This window comes from Anolis sagrei, chromosome 10 (assembly GCF_037176765.1).
Source record: "Anolis sagrei isolate rAnoSag1 chromosome 10, rAnoSag1.mat, whole genome shotgun sequence".
NCBI classification, from domain to species: domain Eukaryota; kingdom Metazoa; phylum Chordata; class Lepidosauria; order Squamata; family Dactyloidae; genus Anolis; species Anolis sagrei.
Window position 1 is genome coordinate 17,893,391 of NC_090030.1, and position 27,075 is coordinate 17,920,465.

Below are 27,075 nucleotides of genomic sequence, written 5' to 3' on the forward strand. Positions count from 1 at the left end.
ACGTGGTTGTTCCAGTGTGCCTTTCCAGAATAGGAAACTCCAAGCATCATGTCCCAAATGCACTTTACTAGAGATTTAAGATTGTCTGCACACCGCACTTATCTCCAAAATTCTATCTATTTCACCTGTCATGCCCAGCATTTTAAAAATTTTAATCATTACATTGGTCTGGCCTTAGTTTTAAATGTGTCATGGTGTTATTGTTTAATGTTAATTGTTATTGATTTAATGTTTATTGCTTGTTTTATGAGTTTATTTTTGTTGTATTTGTTATGCTGTTTTTTTAGGTGTTTTGGGCTTCGGCCTTTTGTAAGCCGCACCGAATCCTTCGGGAGATGTTAGCGAGGTATAAATAAAGGATTATTATTATTATTATTATTATTATGCCTGGTGATGTTTTCATCACAAACTTAGGCTTGATTTACTCTGGTACCCATTTTAGAATTGTAAAAAAGAAGTCATGTCACCACTGTAACCAAGCTCTGGATACAGGGCAACCCTTATCTTTGGCTGAAGGAAGATGTGTCACAAGGACAAGGATGCAGATCTTGTGTTCTTCTGATGCCCATCATCTCCAAAGTTAATGATACCACGAAATTAGAAGACTTGGCCTCCATTACACATAAACAGCTTCAATGGAGGTTGGTTTTCTTTGAAGAGGATCTTACCAGACTTTGCATTTCCTTCCCGCTCCCCCGCAAAGATAAACGATCCCCTCTTGTTTGTTTTGCAGGGGTAATCAAAGACAGGAAAACAATGGGGATGATAAGCTACAGTTTACTGGATGAAGGTGGTCAAGATATGTTTGCACTGATGCTATCACAAACCCTTCCCATCACACACTTGTCCGTTTTTACAGCTTTTTTCCAACCACCTCCAGACTTTTCCAACCAACTCCAAACTTTGGTCAAATAAGATTCTTAATGGCAGTAATAAATGGCTTCATTCTCCATTGCCCTTTTCCTGCCCCTTTTGACCTCAGGAATGTTCTCTAGATGAACCAGGCTTCCTGGGTTTCATACTGAGCTCCACAAAGAGATCACGTAAAATTGCAAAAAACTATCAAACTCATCAACGTTGGTTCTTGGGAACTTGCATTTAAAGGCACACAAGTCGTAGGGTTTCCATGGAAGCAAAAGAGACCTCATCCTCATTCCTTCTTAGGGCCTCCTAACGGTTGCTAACGGTTGCTCTCTTGTCTTTTTACATGAAAAGCTAATTTATTTTTATTTATCGTGTCAGGAGCAAACCAAACAGTTGTATTGCATTTTAACAAACAAACAAACAAAAACACAAAGTTTGCAAGCTTGGTAGTTGATTAAATGTCCTTTGACCAGTAGCTGGCCACTTGAAGTGCCTCTGGTGTTACTATAAGAAGGTCCTCCCTTGTGCATGTGGCAGGCTCAAGTTGCATCGTAGTAAGTGGTCTGTAGTTTGCTCTTCTCCACACTCGCATGTCGTGGATTCCACTTTGTGGCCCCATTTCTTAAGGTTGGCTCTGCATCTCGTGGTGCCAGAGCCCAGTCTGTTCAGTGCCTTCCAAGTCGCCCAGTCTTCTGTGTGCCCAAGAGGGAGTCTCTCATTTGGTATCAGCCACTGATTGAGGTTCTGGGTTTGAGCCTGCCACTTTTGGACTCTTGCTTGCTGAGGTGTTCCAGCGAGTGTCTCTGTAGATCTTAGAAAACTATTTCTTGATTTAAGTCGTTGACGTGCTGGCTGATACCCAAACAGGGGATGAGCTGAAGATGTCACTGCTTTGGTCCTTTCACTATTGGTTGCTACTTCCCAGCGGATGTCAGGTGGTGCAATACCAGCTAAACAGTGTAATTTATCCAGTGGTGTAGGGTGCAGACTGTGCTGGTACGGCTGTACCAGGAGCTCCAACTTCATTTCTTTCTTTGAGTGTTTGCATGTATTCCAAAGTTCCATGCATTTTGCAATAAGGTGGCTTCCCTTGGTTTGCAATAATAGGGCCAATGACCCATCAATCATTGTTAAGTTTTGGTTACGCCCCTTTCCCCAGGGCTCTGGGAGGAGAGGGAGCCATTTTAGGTCAGTCTTGCATTGGAAAGCTTAGCTACAGGATGTGGATTAACTCCACTTGTAGAGAAGCTTCGTTTCTCACAGCATCCGGGGGAAATTCCAGGGGGAAACAGTTCCAAAGAACTCCAGCTGGAGAATCTACAAAGCCTTGACTGGTAGGTCTACTCGGGACCCAAGAAGCAGTTTGGAGCCGGGAGTAGAGCGCACACCAGCAAAGTTTAGAAAGTAGATCGCCCAAGGAGGGGTTAAAAAGAGTTTTCCTCTTAAAGAAAAGAAACAGTTCACGAAGCCAGTTGCCTGTCCCTTGTGGACAAGATTAAGAAAGCCACCAGTTGATTCAAAGCCTTGAAGTATTTGTTTGACTTGTTGAAGATCTAAGAAGTATTTGATTGTTTGTTGAAGACTTAATAAAGGACTTTGTTAAACCTTTCAAGCTTCTGAAGACTCTGTATACGAAAATCCTTAGGGCCTCTCACTTGAGGCACCCCGGCTTCCCGCTGGGCACAAAGAGCACGTCCTGTTCAAAAGCCAACTGCTATAGGCAGCACACAGACACCCTGTGATAATGTGGCATTTCTCATTAAGAGCCACATCTACTGTTTTAGCGTGGTGAGATGTGTTCCACACTGGGCATGCATGGTCAGCAGCAGAGTAGCCTAGCGCAAGGGCGGATGTCTTCACTGTGTCTGGTTGTGATCCCCAGGTTGTGCCGGTCAGTTTTCGTATGATATTTCTAGCACCCACTTTTTGCTTGATATTCAGATGAAAAGCTAATAAAGAAAGGTGTCTACATGGGTGCCAATGGGACAATGATATGTTCTTTCCTTCTTAACCTCTAGATTGAGAGGGAGCATGTTATTAGCTCTTGGAGGGGGAAGGCAGAAACTGATCTTAAGTGAGTTATTGTGGAACAGAGGACATCATAAGGCCGGGTTCCTCAACCCAGTATTCGAGAGATACACTAGAATAAATCTCCTATCTTCCATGGTAAATGGCTGAATGATGATAGCTATCATTTCAACTGAAATAGGGAAGGCTAACAGTCAATTTCCTGGATGTTGAACTTCTGTGCTTTCGGACATTTACAAATTAGGCCTGCTTTCTAAAACTGCTTTTGCATGATGGTGCCATTTAAACCCAGAGTCTCTTGCTAGACTCTGACCTCTCTACTAGAGCAATAGAGTAACATACAATCTTTCCGATGTTGTTGGACTGTAATTCCCATCATCCCTCTCCACTGGCTAATGGCAGCTGCCGACATCCAACAACATCTGGAGAACAGCACGCTCCCCAAGCCAAACCTCGAACAACGCTAAGATGTTTGTTTTCCTTCTCTGAAATGAAACAGCTCAACGCAACACAGAGTTCACTGTATCAAAGCCAACTTAAATCAAAGGGATTGCAAGACATTTAATTCAATATAGGATGACTATGGAAGCATTACTGATTCTGCTTTTTCTCAGCCCAAAGGAAAAGGGAACCATTAGCTTGGCCTTTTTTTTAAAAAAAAAAGTTTACTTTGACTTTGAAACTCTACATAATGGACAGAAAAACAACTTCCTTTCAACTCACTACATGCTAGAAACACATTTCAGAAAGTTGAAAGATGAGCGGTTATACTGCCAAGAGAATTATATTTCAAACACAGGGTATGAAATATCTTTATGACTCTAATAATGTGCCATTCTATAGTTTATAGCTGGCCAAATTCCCATGTCAGATGTTTCGGACCACAACTCCCCAAATGTATTGGCAATGCTTTCATGGCCAGAATCACTGGGTTGCTGTGAATTTTCTGAGCTGTATGGCCATTTTCCGGAAGCATTCTCTCCTGATGTTTCATCCAGATCTAAGGCAGGCATCCTCAGAGCTTGTGAGGTCAGTTGGAAACTAGGCAAGTGGGGTTTATATATCTGTGGAATGATGTCCAGAGTGGGAGAAAGAACTCTTGTCTGCTTGAGACAGGTGTGAATGTTGCAGTTGGCCATCTTGATTAGCACTGAGTGGTCTTGCAGCTTCAAAGACTGTCTGCTTCCCACCTGAGAGAATCCTTTGTTGGGAGGTGTTAGCTGGTCTTGATTTATTCTTGTCTGGAATTCCTCTGGGTTTTTTTTAGTGTTGCTCTTTATTTACTATCCTGATGTAAGAGTTTTAAATATTGGTAGCCAGATTGCTTTCATTTTCATGGTTTCCTCCTTTCTGTTGAAATTGTCCACATGCTTGTGGATTGCAATGGCTTCCCTGTGTCATCTGACATGGTGGTTGTGAGAGTAGCCCAGCATTTCTGTGTTCTCCAATAATAATATGATGTGTCAAGGTTGGTCCATCAAGTGCTCTGCTATGGCTGACTTCTCTGGTTGAATTAGTCTGCAGTGCCTTTCATGTTCCTTGATTCGTGTCTGAGCAATGTTGCTGCATTTGGTGGTACCCATGTAGACTTGCCCACAGCTGCATGATATATGGTAGACTTCTGCAGAGGTGAGAGGATCCCTCTTGTCCTTTGCTGAATGTAACATTTGTGGGATTTCCTTAGTGGGTCTGAAGACAGTTTGTAGGTTGTGGTTCTTCATTAGCTTCCCTACGCAGTCAATGGTTCCCTTGATGTATGGTAAGAACACTTTTCCTCTGGGTGGATGTTTGTTCATGGCTTGTTCTTGGTCTTACAGTGCCCAAACACCAACCCAGGAACTTGAAAGGCACTGCAGACTAATTCAGTCAGAGAAGTCAGCCATAGCAGAGCACCTGATGAACCAACCTGGACACAGCATATTGTTTAAGAACACAGAAATGCTGGACCACTCTAATAACCGCCATGTCAGACTACACAGAGAAGCCATTGAAATCCACAAGCATGTGGACAATTTCAACAGAAAGGAGGAAACCATGAAAATTAACAAAATCTGGCTACCAGTATTTAAAAAAACTCTAAAATCTGGACAGTAAATAAAGAACAACACTCAAAAACTGGGGAATTCCAGAGAAGACTAAATCAGGAGCAGTTAACACCTCCCAACAAAGGATCCCCAGGCAGCAACCAGCCAGGCTTTGAATCTGCAAGGCCATTAAATGCTAATCAAGGTGGCCAGTTGCAACACGCACACTTGCCTCAAGCAAACAAGAGTTCTTTCTCCCACCCTGGAAATTCCACAGACATATAAACTTCACTTGCTTAGTTTCCAACTGACTTCACAACCTCTGAAGATGCCTGCCATAGATGTGGGTGAAATGTCAGAAGAGAATGCTTCTGGAACATGGCCATACAGCCTGCAAAATTCACAGCAACACAGTGATTTCGGCTATTAAAGCCTTCGACAACACTTTCAGTGTTCTTAAAAAGTGTTCAAATCCTTTTCAAGTCATGTAATAACATCCTGGTTTATTCCAAAGCTACTAATCATAGGTACTACTTATCTTGGATGAAGTGCAAAACTGTGGTTAATTGGAGGCTATATGGTTTAAATGTGGCTTCTGGCAAAAAGGAAAGACTAAAACACTACACGATGCGATTGAATGACTTCGTGCAAGCCTTATGTTAACACACTCAGCTTAGGAAAACATGCTTTTCCCCACTTCCTAAGAAAGGAATAAGTGACTTTGCAATATGAACCTTCTAGCATCATTATATGCTTTCTTTAGCTGAACATCATCTCCTGCCCTCTCTTCCAATGCCCTACCAAAGGTCCAAGGCTTGGTATTGATTCATGAGAGAGAAATAGCGAGATTAAATTATAAAATGCATTGCTTTCCAACAGGAAGATGTAGTTTATTTATTTACTATTCTTGTATCTAGTTTACCAGGATCTTGAGTTTATCATCACTTGCCTAACCTAAAGAAGGGATTATTCCCAATGTAGTTAAGTGCCTCAGATGTGAGTTCTGAGTTGACCCATTTTAGTAGGACAGAGGTCTTCTATGGACAGCTTGGAAAGTCTACCAAGACTTGAAATACATACGGTTCCAGATCTTTGAACAACATATCATCATATACCAGAAATGAAGTGTCAAACCTCAAGAGCAGCAGATTCCCCATGGTTGAAATTAATGCAACAGAGATCAAGATAACTGGGTTTTTTCCATATTCATAAGGAATAGGGCTTAAGATGACCTAGAACGTCCAATAGGTCGGATTTGAATCCTCTTGTGCCAAACAGACTGAGTATAGGGATCATGGGTAGGTTTTCATCTGGATCTCACCTTGCTATAGGTCAATGGTTCTCAACCTTCCTAATGCCATGACCCCTTAATACAGTTCCTCATGTTGTGGTGAACCCCAACCATAACATTATTTTCATTGCTATTTCTTAACTGTAATTTTGCTTCTGTTATGAATCGTAATGTAAATATTCTGATATGCAGGCTGTATTTCCATTCACTGGACCAAATTTGGCACAAATATCCGATATGCCCAAATTTGAATACTGGTGGGGTTGAGGGGGGATTGTCATTTTGTCATTTGGGAGTTGTAGTTGCTGGGATTTATAGATCACCTACAATCGAAGAGCTTTCTGAACTCCACCAACAATGGAATTGAACTAAACTTGGCATACAGAACTCCCAACAGAAAATACTGGAAGGGTTTGGTGGGCATTAACCTTGAGTTTTGGAGTTGTAGTTCACCTACATCCAGAGAGCACTGTGGACTCAAACCATGATAGATGTGGACCAAACCTGGCACAAATATTCAATATGCCCAAATGTGAATACTGGTGTAGTTTGCAGAAAATAACCTTGACATTTGGGAGTAGTAGTTGCTGGGATATATAGTTCACCTACAATCAAAGAGCATTCTGAACCCCACCAATAAAATTAAGCCAAACTTCCCACACAGATCCCCCATGCCTTGAAGGGACTTGCTGGCATGAGCCTCCCTCCAGCCTCGCATGCTCTCCCTCGGCCACACATGCGCACCATGCTGCCATGAGCCAAGCACACCTGCTGTCCCTTCCTCACTTGTATTCTCAGAAATAACCCTCCCCTTGGCTGAGAGGCCAGCCAATCACAGGAGAAGAGGGCTTTTGGTTGGAGGATTTGCCGTCTGTTTCCAAAAAGGAAGGATAGGCAGAGAGATCTTCAGCCTTCTCTTCCAAGGGGGTTCCAAAGACCACGAGAAATATATTTTCTGATGGTCTTTGGTGACCCCTCTGAAACCCCCTCATGACCCTCCCCAGGTGTCCTGACCTCCAGGTTGAGTAACGCTGACCTAGAACCTCCAATGGATCAGATTCAAATATGTTTGTGCCAAACAGGCTGGGTGAAAGGATCATGGGTATGTATCCAACTGAATCTCACCTTGCTATGGGTCATGGGATGAATGTGGCCATTTCTGTGGCCGTTGGGGTGACAAAATATTGCCACAAATGCCCTTGATGGGGGACATCTTGACACACAATTGACCCTCCAAGCCAAACCAGAAAAGGTCTTTGTTTGAATCAGGAAGTATTTTCTGCTTACTTCCTATTGTACTAAAATGAAAGAGAAGGTCTGTGGCAAAAATGGCAAGGTGTTCGGTGCGCTAAGGAGTGTGGTTCATGACAATTAAAGTGGTGCCAAACTGCATTAAGTCCACAATGGATGCCTGAAGACACAGCAGACACATTAGGTGTTGCTGCAGGTATATTGAATGGGCTCCATCTGATCCTTTGCCATCCAGACAGAATCTGGCACAAGCTCCTTCCTTTCCCAAGGAACGGATGCCAAGTTGTTGTGAATGGGCAACCGGCTCTCTCTTTGGGGAAGCAGATGGCAGTCTTGGTGAAATGCCACAAGACTCCTGATGCATGCCAAAACTCAGTGGTGGCTGGTGGCTTCCATATTGGCAGACAGCAGAACCATTCTGGGTCCCAGAAAGGAGTTGCATGGTGGACTCTTATCCAAAACAGAGCCAAATCTGAGAGATATCCTTTTCAGACTAAAGCCTGCTTTGAGTCCCTATTTTGGGGATACAAAAAAAGTAAACAAACCAAATAAATAAAGCTCAGAGTGGATTTCCCAATCCACTGCCTTTGGAATCACTATTGTTTAAACTTGCCGAATCTTAAGGAACATAATTTAAGATCTTCTGGGGAGGCCCTGCTCTCGGTCCCACCGGCGTCACAAATGTGTCTGGTGGAAACGAGGGACAGGGCCTTCTCAGTGGTGGCCCTCCGCTTGTGGAATTCGCTCCCCAGTGAGATTACATCGGCGTCCTCCCTCCTCACTTTTAGGAAAAAACTAAAGTCGTGGTTTTGGAGCCAGGCTTTTGGCTAGTGGACATAGCAGCATTCAGACCTCACTACCTCTGAGGATGCTTGCCATAGATGCAGGCAAAATGTCAGGAGAGAATGCCTCTAGAACATGACCATATAGCCCGAAAAAAGCCTACAACAACCCATGATCATCAAGTTTGCAGATGGGACCCAATTGGGAGGGAGAGGTAATACTCCAGAAGACAGGAGCCGAATTCAAAATGATCTTAACAGGTTGGAGAGATGATTGGCCAAAACTAAGAAAATGAAGTTCAACAGGGACAAATGCAAGATATTCCACTTAGGCAGAAAAAAATGAAATGCAAAGATACAGAATGGGGGACGTCTGGCCTGACAGCAGCACGTGTGAAAATGATCTTGGAGTCCTTGTGGACAAGAAGGTGAACATGAGCCAACAATGTGATGAGGCAACTAAAAAAGCCAATGGGATATTGGTCTACATAAATAGGAGTCTAGTGTCTAGATCCAGAGAAGTCATACTACCCCTCTATTCTGCCTTGGTCAGACCACACCTAGAATCACAATGTGTCCAATTCTGGGCATCGCAATTGAAGCGAGATGTTGACAAGTTGCAATGTGTTCAGAGGAGAGCGACTAAAATGATCAAGAGTCTGGAAAAGAAGCCCTATGAGGAGCGGCTTAAAGAGTTGGGCATATTTAGCCTGCAGAACGGAAGGCCGAGAGGAAACACAATGAAAGCCATGTATCAAGATGTGAGGGGAAGTCATAGTGAGGAGGGAGCAAGCTTGTTTTCTGTTGTCCTGGAGACTAGGACGCAGAACAATGACTTCAAACTACTGGAAAGGAGATTCCACCTGAACATACGGAAGAACTTCCTAACTGTGAGAGCTGTTCAGCAGTGGAACTCCCTGCCCTGGAGTATGGTGGAGGCTCCTTCTTTGGATGCTTTCAAATAGAGGCTGGATGGCCATCTGTCGGGGGTGATTTGAACATGGTTTTCCCGCTTCTTGGCAGGGAGTTGGACTGGACATTCCACAAGGGCTCTTCCAACTCTAGGATTCTATGATTCTACTGTTCAGAAATACAAAATGAAAGCACTCCCAACAGATGACCATATAATCTACTCTCTGAAGTAGGAGGTTCCACTACTGAATACCTCTTACTATCAGGATTTTTTTCTAATGGTTAGTTTGATGAGGCACCAGCACGACTTGGCAAAAAAGGCTACAGGCGTCATAAAATGACAGCTTCCAAGATTCCATAGCTTTACTTCTACGGCAACTAAAGCAGTGTGGCCATCTATTGGGAGTGCTTTGAATGTGATTTTCCTGCTTCTTGGCAGGGAGTTGGATTGGATGGCCCACAAGGTCTCTTCCAACTCTATGATTCTAACCTCTTCATTTTGAAATAATAAAGAGCAGAAGACAGTGGCAAGCCTTGGCATTCCTGCATTTGGTTGTCAACACGGGCCCCACGTGTGAATGGACCTCAGAAATGCAACAGAAGAACTGGTCTTCAATTAGCAACACAACAAAGTTCACATGTGACTTCAACCAATGTCACAAAAAACCACCCACAAAAGTGTCCCCTCCCTGCCCCTTTTTAGAAACCCGTTTTGCTGCTTTATAGCAAGGCTGCCCCCCAAAAGTCCCCTTCCTTTAGTCATAAACAGCCATGTTTACCTGCAAAGAGTCCTCCCTCCCCCTCCCAAAAAGGGGTTTACACCTGGAGAAAAGAAGCACAGGGAAAGGGATGCGGGTTCGGACTGCAATGCCCATCACTCTCATGCTGGCTGGCTGGGGATCCAAGAAACTGCCATCCAAGAAAGCATTGCAATGTGTAACTGCCATCCAATAAAATACTGGAGCTTCCCTGCAACCTTGCAACCAAAGATGTCAAGTTTGTGTTGTCAATGTCTACACTTACCCCATTCACAGAAGCCAGGTTCAGGCACATTACAGCCAGAAAGACAAAAACTCTGCAAAGAAAGAGAATGCATGTTATTTCTCCAACCAAAGAAGCTCAAAGGAGGGTGACTTGCATCTATGGATGCCTGCCATATATGTGGGCAAAACATCAGGGGAGAATGCTTCCAGAACATCGCAGTACAGCCAAGAAAACTCACAGCAACCCATTTGCAAAAAATGTTGGCAACCTGAGAGCCAGGTGACACCATCCATTAGGAACTTTGGGCCACTTCTTTTTTACTTTTACAGTCACCTTCCTACCTACTTCACAGGGCTAGAAGGCAAAGATATCCCTGTTAGTTTGCAAGATCAGGATGCAAAACCTCATCGAGGAAAGGATAGCATAAGTTTCCCTAGACTTCAGTCTATCAACTTCACAAGGTTATTAGTGTGACGCTCAATGGAGTCCCTCAAGAGTGAGCCACTGCTTGGGGGATGCATTAGGGAAAACCTGAGCCATGAACCAAATACGTCAACAATTGACTTCAATAATTTGCTGTGAATTTTCCAGACAGTATGGCCATGTACCAGAAGCATTCTCTCCTGAGGTTTCGCCCATACATATAGAAGGCAGCCTCAGAGGTTTGAAGTCTATTGGAAACTAAGCAAATGATGTTTATATATCTGAGGAACTTCCAGGGTGGGAGAAAGAACTCTTGCCTGTTTGAGGAAAGTGCAGTTGTTGCAGCTGACCATCTTGATTAGCATTGAATGGCCTTGCAGCTTCAAAGATTGGCTGCTTCCTCCTGGGAAAACCTGCACAACAAGCACTTCTACCTCAAACAGACAAGAGTTCTCTCTCCCACCCTGGACATTATACCACAGATATATAAACCCCACTTGCCTAGTTTCCAACAGACCGCACAACTTCTGAGGATGCCTGCCATAGATGTGGGTGAAACGTCAGGAGAGAATGCTTCTGGAAGATGGCACTAGAGCCCAGAAAACCCACAGCAACCCAGATTTGCAAGTGTTGGCAACCTGAGAGTTATTGGGAACTTTGGGCCAGTTTTTTTTAACTTTTACAGTCACCTTGCTATTTATTTTACAGGGCTAGAAGGCAAAGATAGAAAAGCCTTGTTAGTTTGGAAGATCAGATTGCAAAACTAATTAAGGAAAGAATAACATAAGTGGCCTTGCTGTGAGGTTGCTATAAGATCTTCAGTCTTTAGGTTGTTGTAGATTTTTCAGGCTGTAAGGTCATGTCCCAGAAGCATTCTCTCCTGACGTTTCACCTACATCTGTGGCAGGCATCCTCAGAGGTTGTGAGGTCATTCCACAGATATAGAAACCCCACTTGCCTAGTTTCTAATACACCTCACAACCTCTAAGGAATGTTGTAGGGTTTTTGGGCTATATGGCCATGTCCTAGAAGCATTCTCTCCTGATGTTTCACCTGCATCTATGGCAAGCATCCTCAGAGGTTGTGAGGTCTCACAACCTCTGAGGATGCCTGGCATAGATGCAGGTGAAACGTCAGGAGAGAATGCTTCTAGACCATGGCCACATAGCCCGAAAAACCAACAATAACCCAGTGATTCCAGCCATGAAAGCCTTCAACAATCTCCAAGGATGCCTGCCATAGATGTGGGAGAAAAGTCGGGAGAGAATGCTTCTGGAAAATGGCCATACAGCCTGGAAAACTCACAGCAAACTTCAGTCTATCGACTTCACAAGGTTATTAATGTGACGCTCAATGGAGTCCCCCAAGAGTGAGCCACTGCTTGGGGGATGCATTGGGGAAAACCCGGGCCAGGAACTTAATAGGTCAACCATTGACTTCAATAATTTGCTGTGAATTTTCCAAGCAGTACGGCCATGTACCAGAAGCATTCTCTCCTGATGTTTCGCCCATACCTATGGCAGGCAACCTCAGAGGCTGTGAGGTCTATTGGAAACTAGGCAAGTGAGGTTTAGATATCTGTAGAATAATCTCCAGCGTGAGAGATAGAACTCTTGTCTGTTTGGAGAAAGTGTGGTTGTTGCAATTAGCCACCTTGATTAGCATTAAATAGCCTTGCAGCTTCAAAGCTTGGCTGCTTCCTGCCTGGGGGAATCCATACAACATCATTCCAAAGATACATAAACCCCACTTGCCTAATTTCCAACAGACCCCACAGCCTCTGAGGATGCTGCCAGAGATGTGGGCAAAACATCAGGAGAGAATGCTTCTGGAACATATGGTTTTGCAATTGGCTGCCTTGATTAGTATTAAATAGCCTTGCAGCTTCAAAGCTTGACTGCTTCCTGCCTGGGGGAATCCATACAACATTCACACTTGCCTCAAGCAGACAGGAGTTCTTTCTTCCACCCCGGACATCATCCCAAAGATATATAAACCCCACTTGCTTAGTTTCCAACAGACCTCACAGCCTCTGAGGATGCTGCCCTAGATGTGGGTGAAATGTCAGGTGAGAATGCTTCTGGAGTCTGTGGTTTTGCAACTGGTCGCCTTGATTAGCATCGAATAGCCTTGCAGCTTCAAAGTTTGGCTGCTTGGGGGATGCATTGGGGAAAACCTGAGCCAGGAACCAAATATGTCAACAATTGACTTCAATAGTTTGCTGTGAATTTTCCAGGCAGTATGGCCATGTACCAGAAGCATTCTCTCCTGACGTTTCGCCCATAGCTATGGCAGGCAACCTCAAAGGTTTGAAGTCTATTGGGAACTAAGCAAGTGAGATTTATGTTTCTGTGGAACTTCCAGGGTGGGAGAAAGAACTCTGTTTGAGGAAAGTGTGGTTGTTGCAATTGACCAGCTTGATTAGCATTAAATAGCCTTGCAGCTTCAAAGCTTGGCTGCTTCCTGCCTGGGGGAATCCATACAACATCATTCCAAAGACATATAAACCCCACTTGCCTAGTTTCCCACAGACCCCACAGCTTCTGAGGATGCTGCCATAGATGTGGGTGAAACGTCAGGAGAGCATGCTTCTGGAAAATGTGGTTTTGCAATTGGCCACCTTGATTAGCATTGAATAGCCTTGCAGCTTCGAAGCTTGGCTGCTTCCTGCCTGGGGGAATCCATACAACATTCACATTTGCCTCAAGCAGACAAGAGTTCTTTCTCCCACCCCGGACATCATCCCAAAGATATATAAACCCCCTTGCCTAGTTTCCAACAGACCTCACAGCCTATGAAGATGCTGCCATACATGTGGGTGAAACGTCAGGAGAGCATGCTTCTGGAATGTATAGTTTTGTAATTAGCCGTCTTAATTAGCATTGAATAGCCTTGCTTCAAAGTTTGGCTGCTTGGGGGATGTACTGGGGAAAACCTAAGCCAGGAACCAAATATGTCAACAATTGACTTCAATGGTTTGCTGTGAATTTGCTGTGAAGCATTCTCTCCTGACGTTTTGCCCATACCTACGGCAGGCAACCTCAGAGGTTTGAAGTCTATTGGAAACTAGGCAAGAGAGGTTTAGATATCTGTGGAACTTCCAGGGTGGGAGAAAGAACTCTTGTCTGTTTGAAGAAAGTGTGGTTGTTGCAATTGGCTACCTTGATTAGCATTAAATAGCCTTGCAGCTTCAAAGCTTGGCTGCTTTCTGCCTGGGGGAATCCATACAACATCATTCCAAAGACATATAAACCCCACTTGCCTAGTTTCCCACAGACCCCACAGCCTCTGAGGATGCTGCCATAGATGTGGGTGAAATGTCAGGAGAGCATGCTTCTGGAAAATGTGGTTTTGCAATTGGCCACCTTGATTAGCATTGAATAGCCTTGCAGCTTCGAAGCTTGGCTGCTTCCTGCCTGGGGGAATCCATACAACAGCATTCGAAAGATATATAAACCCCATTTCCTAGTTTCCAACAGACCTCACAGCCTCTGAGGATGCTGCCACAGATGTGGGTGAAACGTCAGGAGAGCATGCTTCTGGAGCATGTGGTTTTGCAATTGGCCACCTTGATTAGCATTGAATAGCCTTGGAGCTTCAAAGCTTGACTGATTCCTACCTGGGGGAATCCATACAACATTCATACTTGCCTCAAGCAGACAAGAGTTCTTTCTCCCACAATGGACATCATCCCAAGGATATATAAACCCCACTTGCCTAGTTTCCAACAGACCCCATAGCCTCTGAGGATCCTGCCATAGATGTGGGTGAAACGTCAGGAGAGCATGCTTCTGGAATGTGTGGTTTTGCCACACTGGAAAGTGTGGTTGTTGCAATTGATAAGCATTTGATAGCCTTGCAGCTTCAAAGCTTGGCTGCTTGGGGGATGCATTGGGGAAAACCTGAGCCAGGTACTGAATAGGTCAACAATTGACTCCCAACTCTGCATTGGGACAGAAGTTGCTTGCATACACAAGCCAGCAAAAAAGGCAAAGATATAACCGCGTTAAGTCCCGAATATTCATTTTGCGGCATCAGAGACCCAAGTACTGGGAAGGCGAAGCTTTGCTAGACTTGAAAGCCTACTTTGCAGGGTTATTGTGCATAATATCTATGGAGAGAGACTGGAGAAGCTTTTCCTGGGCTTCTCTCTGAAGGGCAGGGAAGCGGCAAGAGCTCAAAGACAGAGGCAGGACCCCCCTCCCTTGGATCCCCCTCCCTTGAACCCCGACCCCAACACTCACCGGGTTTGGTGCATGGCGTCGGAGGAAGGAGCCCCTCCCTCTCCTCGGTGGGGCAAGGGGGAGGGCTGGGAGTCCCCCCCGAAGTCTCCAAGGAGCCCCCAAAAGTCGGGCGAGAAGGGAAGGGGACTCAGGGACGCCGGGCTGGAAGCAAACGAGGGGCAGAGAAGCAGGGAACGCGTTGCATTGGGGAAAAGGGGGGTGGGTGTGGGGGGGGGGGAGCCAAGCCGAACCCGCGAGGAGAAGCCCAGCTCCGCCGGGAAAGAGAGGAGGAGGAGGAGGGAGGGAGAGGGAGGGGCGGGCCCGCGCGGCTGTCAATCAAGCCGCCTCAAAGCGCCCGAAAAGGAACGCCCCCCTCCCTCCCTCTCTGGCAAAGCCACACTCCCAACTTGGAGGACTTTCCCCCACTCTTTCCTCTCCCCGCTTCCTCTGTCATCATCATCATAATTATCATCACCCTCATTATAATTGATATTGTTTTATTACTATTAATAATATGGCCATGTTCTGGAGGCATTTTTTCTCCTGACGTTTCGCCTGCATCTATGGCAAGCATCCTCAGAGGTAGTGAGGTCTGTTGGAAGTAGGAAAAATGGGTTTATATATCTGTGGAATGACCAGGGTAATGTTTCAGCTGATCACCTTGATTTGCATTCAATGGCCTGGAAGCGCCTGGGGGGAATCTCTTGTTGAGAGTGAATTGATGTGCCTGATTGTTTACTCTCTGTTTTTTTGCTGTTGTAATTTTTGAGTTTTTTAATACTGGTAGCCAGATTTTGTTCATCTTCATGGTTTCCTCCTTTCTGTTGAAATTGTCCACATGCTCCTGGATTTCAATGGCTTCTCTGTGTAGTCTGACATGGTGGTTGTGAGAGTGGTCCAGCATTTCTGTGGACAATTTCAACAGAAAGGAGGAAACCATGAAGATGAACAAAATCTGGCTACCAGTATTAAAAAACTCAAAAATTACAACAGCAAAACAACAGAAGGACATACATTGGGTTAGTGAAGGACATAGTGAAGGACATACATTGGGTTTTAGTGAAGGACATACATTGGGTTGTTAGGTGAAGGACATACATTGGGTTGTTAGGTTGTCCAAATTTGGTGCCAATTCATCCAGTGGTTTTTGGGTTCTGTTAATCCCACAAATGAACATTAGATTTTTAGATAAACTATAAATCCCAGAAACTACAACTCCCAAATGACAAAATCATATATTTTTTTTGAGTGAAGGACATAGATTGGGTTGTTAGGTGTCTTGTCTCCAAATTTGGTGTCGATTCATCCAGTGGTTTTTGAGTTCTGCTAATCCCACAAACGAACATTACATTTTTAGGTAAACTATAAATCCTAGAAACAACAACTCCTAAATGACAAAGTCAATTTTTTTGAGTGAAGGACATACATTGGGTTGTTAGGTGTCTTGTGTCCAAATTTGGTGTCGATTCATCCAGTGGTTTTTGAGTTCTGCTAATCCCACAAACGAACATTACATTTTTAGGTAAACTATAAATCCTAGAAACTACAACTCCTAAATGACAAAGTCAATTTTTTTGAGTGAAGGGCATACATTGGGTTGTTAGGTGTCTTGTGTCCAAATTTGGTGTCGATTCATCCAGTGGTTTTTGAGTTCTGCTAATCCCACAAACGAACATTACATTTTTAGGTAAACTATAAATCCTAGAAACTATAACTCCTAAATGACAAAGTCAATTTTTTTGAGTGAAGGGCATACATTGGGTTGTTAGGTGAAGGACATACATTGGGTTGTTAGGTGAAGGACATACATTGGGATGTTAGGTTGTCCAAATTTGGTGCCAATTCATCCAGCGGTTTTTGAGTTCTGTTAATCCCACAAACAAACATTACATTTTTATTTATATTATTTATATTTATTTATTTATTATTTATTTATTTACGTTGCTTCTATACCGCTGTTCTCAGCCCGGAGGCGACTCACAGCGGTTCACAGCAATAAAAGACAGCAAAAATTCAATGCACAATACAAAGCAGTTAGGAGTCTAGTCCATTACACAATTAATAACAAGAAACAATTAACGATTACTACAGTAGCCATTCACTATCATCTCATCATCAAAAACATGATCCAAGTTCGTCATCCATTGATCCATTCCAGTGTTCAGTGTTCATTAACCAATCATTGCACTTGTTCGAACGCCTGTTCAAATAGCCAGGTCTTCACTTTTTTTCGGAATACCATTAGGGATGGTGCTAGCCTAATGCCGGTAGGAAGGGCGTTCCAGCTGAGGAGCCACCACCGAGAAGGCCTTATCTCTCGTCCCCGCCAGACGTGCTTGAGAAGCAGGTGGGACCGAGAGCAGGGCCTCCCCGGAAGATCTCAAAGTCCTGGTGGGTTCATAGGCAGAGATGCGGTCGGTACATACATACACATACACACACACATACACACACACACTGGGGACTCCAGACTTTTATTAATACCAGTATTTAAAGAAAACATCGGAATCAACAGTAAAAAAAAAAAAGAAAAAAAAGAACAGCACACAGAAACAGGGGAACTCCAGACAGCAAACACCCAAGTGCCAGTTAACCCCTCCCAAACAAATGAATGGACAAAAGGGAAGATTTGACTGAGCCACCTGCCTTCCCCTTATTGCCTACCACCCCCAAATCAGACTTGGAAGGGACCCCAAAGGCAATAAATATTCAAGAAAGCCTTGGGAGAGACTACATTTGGATGGGATCATCGTGGGAAGGGTCCCACTTGGAGAGAGAGTCCTCCAAAGGGCATTTAGTCCAAGCTCAGGTGAGCAAAGGCGCTGAGTGTGGGACTCTTCCGCCTTTCCCCTTAAATCCGGGGCTGTGGGCGGAGGGATCCGCACTTGCTCTCACTCTCTCTCTCTCTCTTTTTGGGAGGCGAAGTAGTCCCGGGAGAGCTTTAGGAGGAGAGTCAGAAGAGGAGGAGAGTCGGGAGCGCGCCTTCGGGAGCGCGCCCCAAGCCTCCGCCTCAGTCTTGCCCTCTCCCCCAAAGAAGAAGAAGAGGAGGAAGAAGACCATGTCAGGTCCTGAGGGGCGCCCTCCAAGGATCCTGCAAAGCTGCTAAGAAGAGGGGGAAGATGAAGAAGAGGAGGATGAAGGACAGCTCCAGGCCTTCGATACTGCTGCTACTTCTCCGGCTGACGCTGCTCCTTTTCCTCCTGGGGGACGCCGACGCTGCGGTGGGTGCTCCTCTCCTCCTTTCCTCCCTTTCTCCTTCCTTCCTTTCTCTTTCCAGCCTGGGAGAAGGAGAGCAGCCATGAGAGAGTTGGAGCTCTTTCCTCTCTTTCTCCTCCTAGTGAAAGGAGCAGCCATGGCTGGGAGGGCTTCCCATATCTCCCGAAAGTGAGGGAAAGTTTCTCCTTCTCTTCTCTCTTCTCTCTTTCTCCTTCCTTCTCTTTTTCCTTAGGTATCCAATGGAGAGGGGATTGGAAGGGGTTTTTCTTTCTCTCTCTTTGCAGCCTAAACATTAGGTGCCTTTGCAAGCAGGAGAAAAGAGAAGTAGGGGGAAGAAAGGCATGGGGGTCTCTAGATCTCCAGCCCAAACCCACGTTGCTTGCAAGGCCCTGGGATTTGGAGGGTGCAAAAAGGAAAAAGCCTCTTTTTTACTTTTTGCACCTTCCAAGCCTTGCAGCTTCAAAACTCTCCTTTGGGAGGGATGGAGGAGGAGGAAGGAGAAGTGCCAGGGATTCCTGGGAGTTGTAGTTTTGAGGAGGCACCAACTCTCATAAAATCAAAGAGTTGGGCCATCCAGTCCAACCCCCTCTTAAGGATGCCTGCCATAGATGTGGGCGAAACGTCAGGAGAGCATGCTTCTGGAAGAAGATGGCCATACAGCCCGGAAAACTCACAGCAACTGGTAGCATAAGACTTCAATCTATCGACTTAGAATCCTAGAGTTCGAAGAGATCTCATGTCCAACCCCCTGCCATAGATGTGGGCGAAACGTCAGGAGATAATGCTTCTAGAAGAAGCTTGCCATACAGCCTGGAAAACTCACAGCAATTGGGAGCATAAGTTTTCCCAGACTTCAGTCTATCAACTGAAAAATCCTAGAGTTCGAAGAGATCTCATGCGCCATCCAGTCCAACCCCATTCTGCCAAGAAGCAGGAGAATTGCATTCAAAGCACTCCCGACAGATGGCCATCCAGACTCTGTTTAAAATCTTCCAAAGAAGGAACCTCCACCACACTTTCATAGAATCATAGAATCCAACCCCATTCTGCCAAGAAGCAGGAGAATTGCATTCAAAGCACTCCCGACAGATGGCCATACAGCCTCTGTTTAAAAGCCTCCAAAGAAGGAGCCTCCACCACACTATCATAGAATCCTAGAGATGGAAAAGACCTCATGGGCCATCCAGTCCAACTCCATTCTGCCAAGAAGCAGGAAAATTGGATTCAAAGCACCCTTGACAGATGGCCATTCGGCCTCTGTTTAAAGTAGCAGTCTCCACCACACTCTGGAGCAGAGAGTTCCACTGCTGAACAGCTCTCACAGTCAGGAATTTCTTCCTAATGTTCAGGTGGAATCTCCTTTCTTGTAGTTTGAAGCCATTGTTCCGAATCCTAGTCTCCAGGGCAGCAAAAAACAAATTCGCTCCCTCCTTTTTATGACTTCCTCTCACATATTTATACATGGCTATCATGTCTCTTCTCAGCCTTCTCTTCTTCAGGCTAAACATGCCCAGCTCCTTAAGCCATTCCTCATAGGTCTTGTTCTCCAGACCCTTGATCATTTTAGTCATCCTCCTCTGGACACATTCCAGCTTGTCAATATCTCTCTTCAACTGTGGTGCCCAGAATTGGGCATAATTTTCCAGGTGTGGTCTAACCAAGGTGGATAGAGGGGTAGCATGACTTCCCAGGATCTAGACACTAGACTCCTATTGATGCAGGCCAAAAAATCCCATTGGCTTTTTTTGCTGCCGCATCACATTGTTGGCTCATGTTTAACTTGGGCATTAGCAGAGAGGGCTAAGGAAGCACTTTGCAGTTCCATAGCATTGAGTCAAAAGTGGTATTGAAACTGCATTAAGTGTACAGTGAGGATCGGGCATGGGTAAACTAAGGAAGCACTTGAGTTAAAAGTGGTGTCGAAACTCCATTTACAGTGTGGACCAGGAATGGGCAAACTAAAGAAGCACTTTGTGGTCCCATAGCATTGGGTCAAAAGAGGTGTCGAAACTGTATTAGGGTTGCTGTGAATTTTCTGGACAGCATGACCATGCTCCAGAAGCACTCTCTCCTGACATTTCGCCCACATCTCTGGCAGGCATCTTCAGAGGCTGTGAAGTCTGTGTGAAACTAGGCAAGTGAGGTTCATATATCTGTGGAATGTCCAGGGTGGGAGAAAAAAACTCTTGTCTGTTTGAGGTAGGTGTGGATGTTGCAACTGGCCACTTTGGGATTGGCATGTGGATAATTTCAACAGAAAGGACAAATGAACAAAATCTGGCTACCAGTGTTTAAAAACTCTAAAATCAGGACTGTAAATAAAGAGCAACACCCAAAAAGCAGGGGAATTCCAGACAAGAATCAATCAGGGCCAGCTAACACCTCTCAACAAAGGATTTAATCAGACAGGAAGCAGCCAGGCTTTGAAGTTGCAAGGCCATTCAGTTCTAATGAAGGTAGCCAATTGCAACATTCACATTTGCCTCAAGCAGACAAGAGTTTTTTCTCCCACCCTGGACATTATTCCACAGATATATAAACGTCATTTGCCTAGTTTCCAACAGACCTCACAACCTCTGAGGATGCCTGCCATAGATGTGGGCGAAATGTCAGGAGAGAATGCTTCTGAAATATGGCCACACAGCCCTAAAAACTCACAGTAACATAGTGATTCCAACCATGAAATCCTTTGATAACGCATAAACCTGCATTAAGTACAGTGTTTACCAGGCATGGGCAAACTTCAGCCGTCCAGGTGTTTTGGACTGCAATTCCCACAATTCCTAACATCTGGTAGGCTGTTAGAAATTGTGGGAGCTGTAGTCCAAAACATTGTCCATGCGTGGTGTGTATGCACCCTTGTGCCCTTTTTGCATGGGGAAGGAGCCCAATGGGATGCTTGGTTTCTATTTGGCTCAACTGTCTCCTTTGGTCTTGTCATCCTTTCTTTATCTCTCTTTCCCCCTACTTTTCCCATCCCTCCTGAGAGGGAAGGGAGTATCTTTTCTTTATCAAACAAAGGCATGCCTAGTTTTGTCTAGCTCTCTGGCCTTTCCGATGGATGCCTCCCCGAAGCCCTTTTCCTAACTTCTGCTGAATTAATGCACTTCAGCTGCCATGGCTCCGTGCTAGGCAATCATAGAATCATAGAGTTGGAAGAGACCTCATGGGCCATCCAGTCCAACCCCCTGCCAAGAAGCAGGAATATTGCATTAAAAGTACCATCCAGCCTCTGTTTAAAAGCTTCCAAAGAAGGAGCCTCCATCCCACCCTGGGGCAGAGAGTTCCACTGCTGAACGGCTCTCACAGTCAGGAAGTTCTTCCTAATGTTCAGATGGAATCTCCTTTCTTGTAGTTTGAAGCCATTGTTCCTATTCCTAGTCTCCAGGGCAGCAGAAATAAGTTCACTCCCTCCTCCCTATGACTTCCTCTCATGTATTTATACATGGCTATCATCTCTCCTCTTAGCCTTCTCTTCTTCAAGCTAAACATGCCCAGCTCTTTAAACTGCTCCTCATAGGGTTTGTTCTCATGTTCAGATGGAATCTCCTTTCTTGTAGTTTGAATCCATTGTTCTGTTTCCTACTCTCCAGGGCAGCAGAAACAAGTTCACACCCTCCTCCCTATGACTTCCTCTCACGTATTTATACATGGCTATCATGTCTCCTCTCAGCCTTCTCTTCTTCAGGCTAAAGATGCCCAGCTCTTTAAGCCGCTCCTCATAGAGCTTGTTCTCCAGACCCTTGATCGTTTTAGTCGCCCTCCTCTGGACACAATCCAGCTTGTCAATATCTCTCTTCAATTGTGGTACCCTTGTGAAACCACAAGAGTTGTGGTTTCACAAGGCCTTTCACTTTCTGTGCCCTAGACTGCAATTCACGGAACAATGGCTTCAAACTACAGGAAAGGAGATTCCACCTGAACATGAAGGAAGAACTTCCTCACCGTGAGAGCTGTTCAGCAGTGGAACTCTCTGCCTCAGAGTGTGTAGAAGGATCCCTCTTTGGAGGCTTTTAAATAGAGACTGGATGGCCATCTGTTGGGGGTGCTTTGAATGTGATGCTCCTGCTTCTTGGCAGAATGGGGTTGGACTGAATGGCTCATGAGGTCTGTCCCAACTCTAGGATTCTATGATTCTATGTGTATGTTGAGGGTTTTATGATTTCTTGGATTCCATTGCATGGAGCAGTGAAAGTGGTGCCCAACTGCATTCACCCCACACTATAGATGTAGTTTGTCATTTTAAAATGTCTTTAAACTCCCAGAGGTGTATGCATGCATGTAATGCCATGGGTTGGTGTGCTTCATGCCCCGCTGGCGCCATTCGATAGGGCCTGGAAGTGTGCCTTAGCGTAAGCTAGAGCTGCCAATGTGTTGCCCTCCAAATGTTGCTCCAGATGTTCCCACCAACCTTCATGGCTGATAATGCTGCTTAAATACAGTGGAGCCTCCGTAAGATCACATACTTGCTTCCCTCTGATCTGGAGGATGATTGTATGAGTTATGCAAGGTTGTGTTTCTTCTCTATTTACATAGTTTTATAACCTTTGTAGAGTTTGTTTTTGTCATGTCAGGAGAGACTTGAGAAACTGCAAGTTGCTTCTGGTGTCGGAAAATTGGCCATCTGCAAGGACGTTACCCAGGGGACGCCTGGATTTTTTAATCTTTTACCATGCTTGTGGGAGGCTTCTCTCATGTCCCCGCATGAGGAGCTGGAGCTGTTAGAGGGAGCTCATCCCCGGGTTCGAACCTGGGACGTGTCAGTCTTCATTCCTGCTGGCACAGGGTTTTAACCCACTGTGCCATTGGGGGCTCCATCTTTGTAGGGTGAATTGTTGTTACTGAGTCATTTGCAACATACTGTGAACCTATCACAGGATTTTCTTGGCAGGGGAGGTTTGCCTTTGCCTTTCTCTTGAGGCTGAGAAGGTGTGACTTGCTCATGACCCCCTAATTGTGTTTCCATGGCTGAGCAGGGCTTCCAACAGCCAAGCCTTACAACCCATTTGCCATCAACTCTCCTCTTCCATCTTATAGATTGGGAATCAATGCTCTGTTTATAGAGTCTATGGCTATTCACTGGCAGGGATTGCACATGAATCTAAACCAGTCATTCTTCACTGTAGGTACACTTATGGTTATGTCTGATAAGGAAGGTTGTGTTGACCATTAATGTGGTGGTTAAAATGTGCTTAACTGGGGATGTACATCCATTTGATCAATGATCTTTGGAGATGCGTTGTCGAAGGCTTTCATAGCCAGAATCACTGGGTTGTTGTGAATTTTCCGGGCTATGTGGCCATGTTCCAGAGCCATTCTTTCCTGAAGTTTCACCCACATCTATGGCAGGCATCCTGAGAGGTTGTGAGGTTTGTAGGAAACTAGGCAAGTGAGGTTTAGATATCTGTGGAATATCAAGAGTGAGAGAAATAACTCTCGTCTGTTTGAGAAAAGTGTGGTTGTTGCAATTGAACAACTTGATTAGCATTGAATGGCCTTGCAGCTTCAAAGCTTGGCTGCTTCCTGCCTGGGGGAATCCACATTACATTCACACTTGCCTCAAACAGACAAGAGTTCTTTCTCCCACCCTGGACATTATTCCACAGATATATAAACCTCACTTATTTATTTATTTACTACTAGCTGTCCCATGCCACACGTTGCTGTGGCCCACATGGGGGTTCTATGTGGGAGGTTTGGCCCAATTCTGTCATTGGTGGGGTTCAGAATGCTATTTGTAGGTGAACTATAAATCCCAGCAAATGCAATTCCCAAATGTCAAGGTCTATTTTCCCCAAACCCCACCAGTGTTCATATTTGGGCATATTGAATATTTGTGCCAAGTTTGGTTCATATCCATCACTGAGTGCACCGTGCTCTCTGGATGTAGGTGAACTACAATGCCCACCAAATCCTTCCAGTGTTTTCTGTTGGTCATGGGAGAACTGTGTGCCAAGTTTGGTTCAATTCCATCATTGGTGGGGTTCAGAATGCTCTTTGATTGTAGGTGAACTATAAATCCCAGCAACTACAACTCCCAAATGACAAAAACAATTTTTTGAGTGAAGGACATACATTAGGTTGTTAGGTGTCTTGTGTCCAAATTTGGTGTCAATTCATCCAGTGATTTTTGAGTTCTGCTAATCCCACAAATGAACATTACATTTTTATTTATATAGATATTTCTATACTGCCCCTCTCAGCCCAAAGGTGACTCAGAGCCATTTACAAATGGCAACAATTCGATGCCTTAACAGTCATAACAATTAAAAAATATAACAATAATAAAATACCATTAAAAACATCAACATGCAATATAAAAATATAAAACTGTAGGTAGGTAGGTAGGTAGTCCCCTGACATTAAGTCCAGTCATGTCTGACTCTGGGGTGTGGTGCTCATCTCCATTTCTAAGCCGAAGAGCCAGCGTTGTCCACAGACACCTCCAAGGTCATGTGGCCGGCATGACTGCATGGAGCGCTGTTACCTGTACAAGCCTTAAAACATTGTTGTATATGTCTCATATCAAGTCATTGTTCAATTGCATCATCAAGTAATTCCATTATTTCGTATGACTATTCCATCTTAGGGAAGGCCTGCTCAAAAAGCAAATTTTCACCTTTCTTCAAAAAGTCAAGAGGGAGTGAGTCGATCTTATATCTTTAGGCCGGGCATTCCACAGTCGACGGGCCTAGCGTCCAACAGACCTCACAACCTCTCCGTGTCAGGAGCGACTTGAGAAACTGCAAGTCACTTCTGGTGTGAGAGAATTGGCCATCTGCAAGGATGTTGCCCAGGTGATGCCCATATGTTTTGATGTTTTACCGTCCTTGTGGAGGCTTCTCTCATGTCTTTGCATGGGGAGCTGGTGCTGACAGAGGGAGCTCATCCGCATTCTCTCTGGATTTGAACCTGCCACCTGTCGGTCTTCAGTCCTACCAGCACAAGGGTTTAACTCACTCAGGATGCTTGCCATAGATGTGGGCAAAACATCAGGAGAGAATACTTCTGGAACATGGCCATACAGCCCGGAAAACTCACAGCAACCCAGTGATTCTCGCCATGAAAACCTTTAACAACACATGTCACACTGCATTCATTCTGCAGCTTCAATTCACCCTAAATCCTCTAGCTATATAACTATATAATGTTATAGTGCAGTGTTTCTCAATCTGGGGGTCGGGAGCCCTGGAGGGGTTGCCAGGAGGTGCCAGAGGGGTCACCAAAGACCATCAGAAAGCACAGTTCTGTGTGCCAAGTTTTGCCCTATTCTATCATTGGTGGGGTTCAGAATGCTTTTTTATTGTAGTTGAACTATAAATCCCAGAAACTACAACTCCCAAATGTCAAGGCCTATTTTCCCCACACTCCACCGGTGTTCACATTTAGCATACTGAGTATTCATGCCAAGTTTAGTCCGGATCCATTATTGTTTGAGTCCATAGTGCTCTCTGTAGGTGAACTACAACTCCCAAACTCAAGGTCAATGCCCACCAAACCCTTCCAGTGTTTTCTGTTGGTCATGGGCATTCTGTGTGCCAAGTTTGGTTCAATTCCATCGTTGGTGGAGTTCAGAATACTCTTTGATTGTAGGTGAACCATCAGTCCCATAAAACTACAACTCCCAAATTATGTTTCATAACAGGAGCAAAATTACAGTTATGAAGTAGCAAAAGAATGTTATGGTTGGGGGTCACCACAACATGAGGAACTGTGTTAAGGGGTCGCGGCATTAGGAAGGTTGAGTATAATGTTATATATAATAATATTGTGCTGTGATAATAATATAATATATTGTATTTACTTTTTACTTGTAAGCCTCTCTGAGTTCCCTTTGGGGTGAGAAGGGCAGCATTAGGAAGAACTTCCTGACTGTGAGAGCCGTTCAGCAGTGGAACTCTCTGCCCCGGAGTGTGGTGGAGGCTCCTTCTTTGGAAGCTTTTAAACAGAGGCTGGATGGCCATCTGTCAGGGGTGATTTGAATGCAATATTCCTGCTTCTTGGCAGGGGGTTGGACTGGATGGCCCATGAGGTCTCTTCCAACTCTTTGATTCTATGATTCTATGATATAAATGTCATAAATAAATAAATAAATGGAGTGGTAACGAAGAACTTAAATAATCTTGGAGATAACCTTTTATGCCATCCATGAATAACCATATTCACAAAAGTCAAGTCTGCAAATGTGGCGGGCTTTCTGTATATTGCAATAAATAGTAAGCCATATCCAGTGCCAAAAATGTGTGTCCGCAGAAATGAACGCCTGACCAATAAAATCCACATGTTATGCTTTCTTAGTATCCACACAAAGCTGCTGGACAACATCAGGCCAAAGTTTGGGCTGAATTGTCATGAAACGTACACAATTTCCAGCTCTGCCATCTGTTTCCTTCAAAGGGTCTGCGGAGCTGTAAACATGTGCCTGGAAGGCAATTTGGGGGTGGATGGAGACTAGGAAGCTAGATTAAAACGAATCCACCGCTTTGGGTGGAGATAGGAGAAGGGCTTTGAGTGAACAATCCCCATCAAAGGCGAAGGTTGAGGGTTTTTCCTGGGCTTGATTTTATCACTGGAAGCAGTGATTGGCCATCCAGGGTGCCTTTTATCATCTGTGTCTGATTCACTGGTTTGCATGGCTTTGTTGCAGTGATTCCGGCCCTAATCGCATCCAGATTAAACTATTGTGACTTGTTGCAAGAAGGTCTGCGCTCAAAGGTTAAACCGATGCCTGGTTGTTTGAAAAGACTAAGAGTCTGACAGTGCTTCCCAAGCTCTCCTCTTGTAGGTGTTTTACACTCCCCTGATCATTGATCAAGTTGAATGGGAGGATGATCCGTGCTTAATCTCGTTGGGGCCTCAGATGGGGAATGGACACCTTGCTTCTGTATCATTTGCATCTATATCAGCGTTTCCCTGTGGCGCAGTGGGTTAAACCCCTGTGCCAGCAGGATTGAAGACCGACAGGTCGCAGGTTCGAATCCGGGGAGAGTCAGATGAGCTCCCTCTATCAGCTCCAGCTCCTCATGCGGGGACATGAGAGAAGCCTCCCACAAGGATGATATAAACATCAAAAATCA

General features: G+C 44.8%; 2 protein-coding genes across 2 annotated transcripts in view; one reads left to right on the top strand and one right to left on the bottom strand.

Annotated features, from left to right (window-relative positions):
• Window positions 1-15,051, bottom strand: part of COL4A6 (collagen type IV alpha 6 chain) — a 207,059-nt gene extending 192,008 nt beyond the window's left edge. Inside the window, exons 1-2 of the mRNA XM_067471575.1 lie at window positions 14,804-15,051; window positions 10,176-10,227 (exon numbers count right to left, since the gene is read on the bottom strand). Coding sequence (XP_067327676.1) covers window positions 10,176-10,227; window positions 14,804-14,817 — 66 coding nt within the window. The 5' untranslated portion in view covers window positions 14,818-15,051. The remainder of the gene's footprint in view (window positions 1-10,175; window positions 10,228-14,803) is intronic.
• A 2,646-nt stretch (window positions 15,052-17,697) lies between these two features.
• Window positions 17,698-27,075, top strand: part of COL4A5 (collagen type IV alpha 5 chain) — a 139,911-nt gene continuing 130,533 nt past the window's right edge. The window contains exon 1 of the mRNA XM_060756218.2: window positions 17,698-18,003. Coding sequence (XP_060612201.2) covers window positions 17,902-18,003 — 102 coding nt within the window. The 5' untranslated portion in view covers window positions 17,698-17,901. The remainder of the gene's footprint in view (window positions 18,004-27,075) is intronic.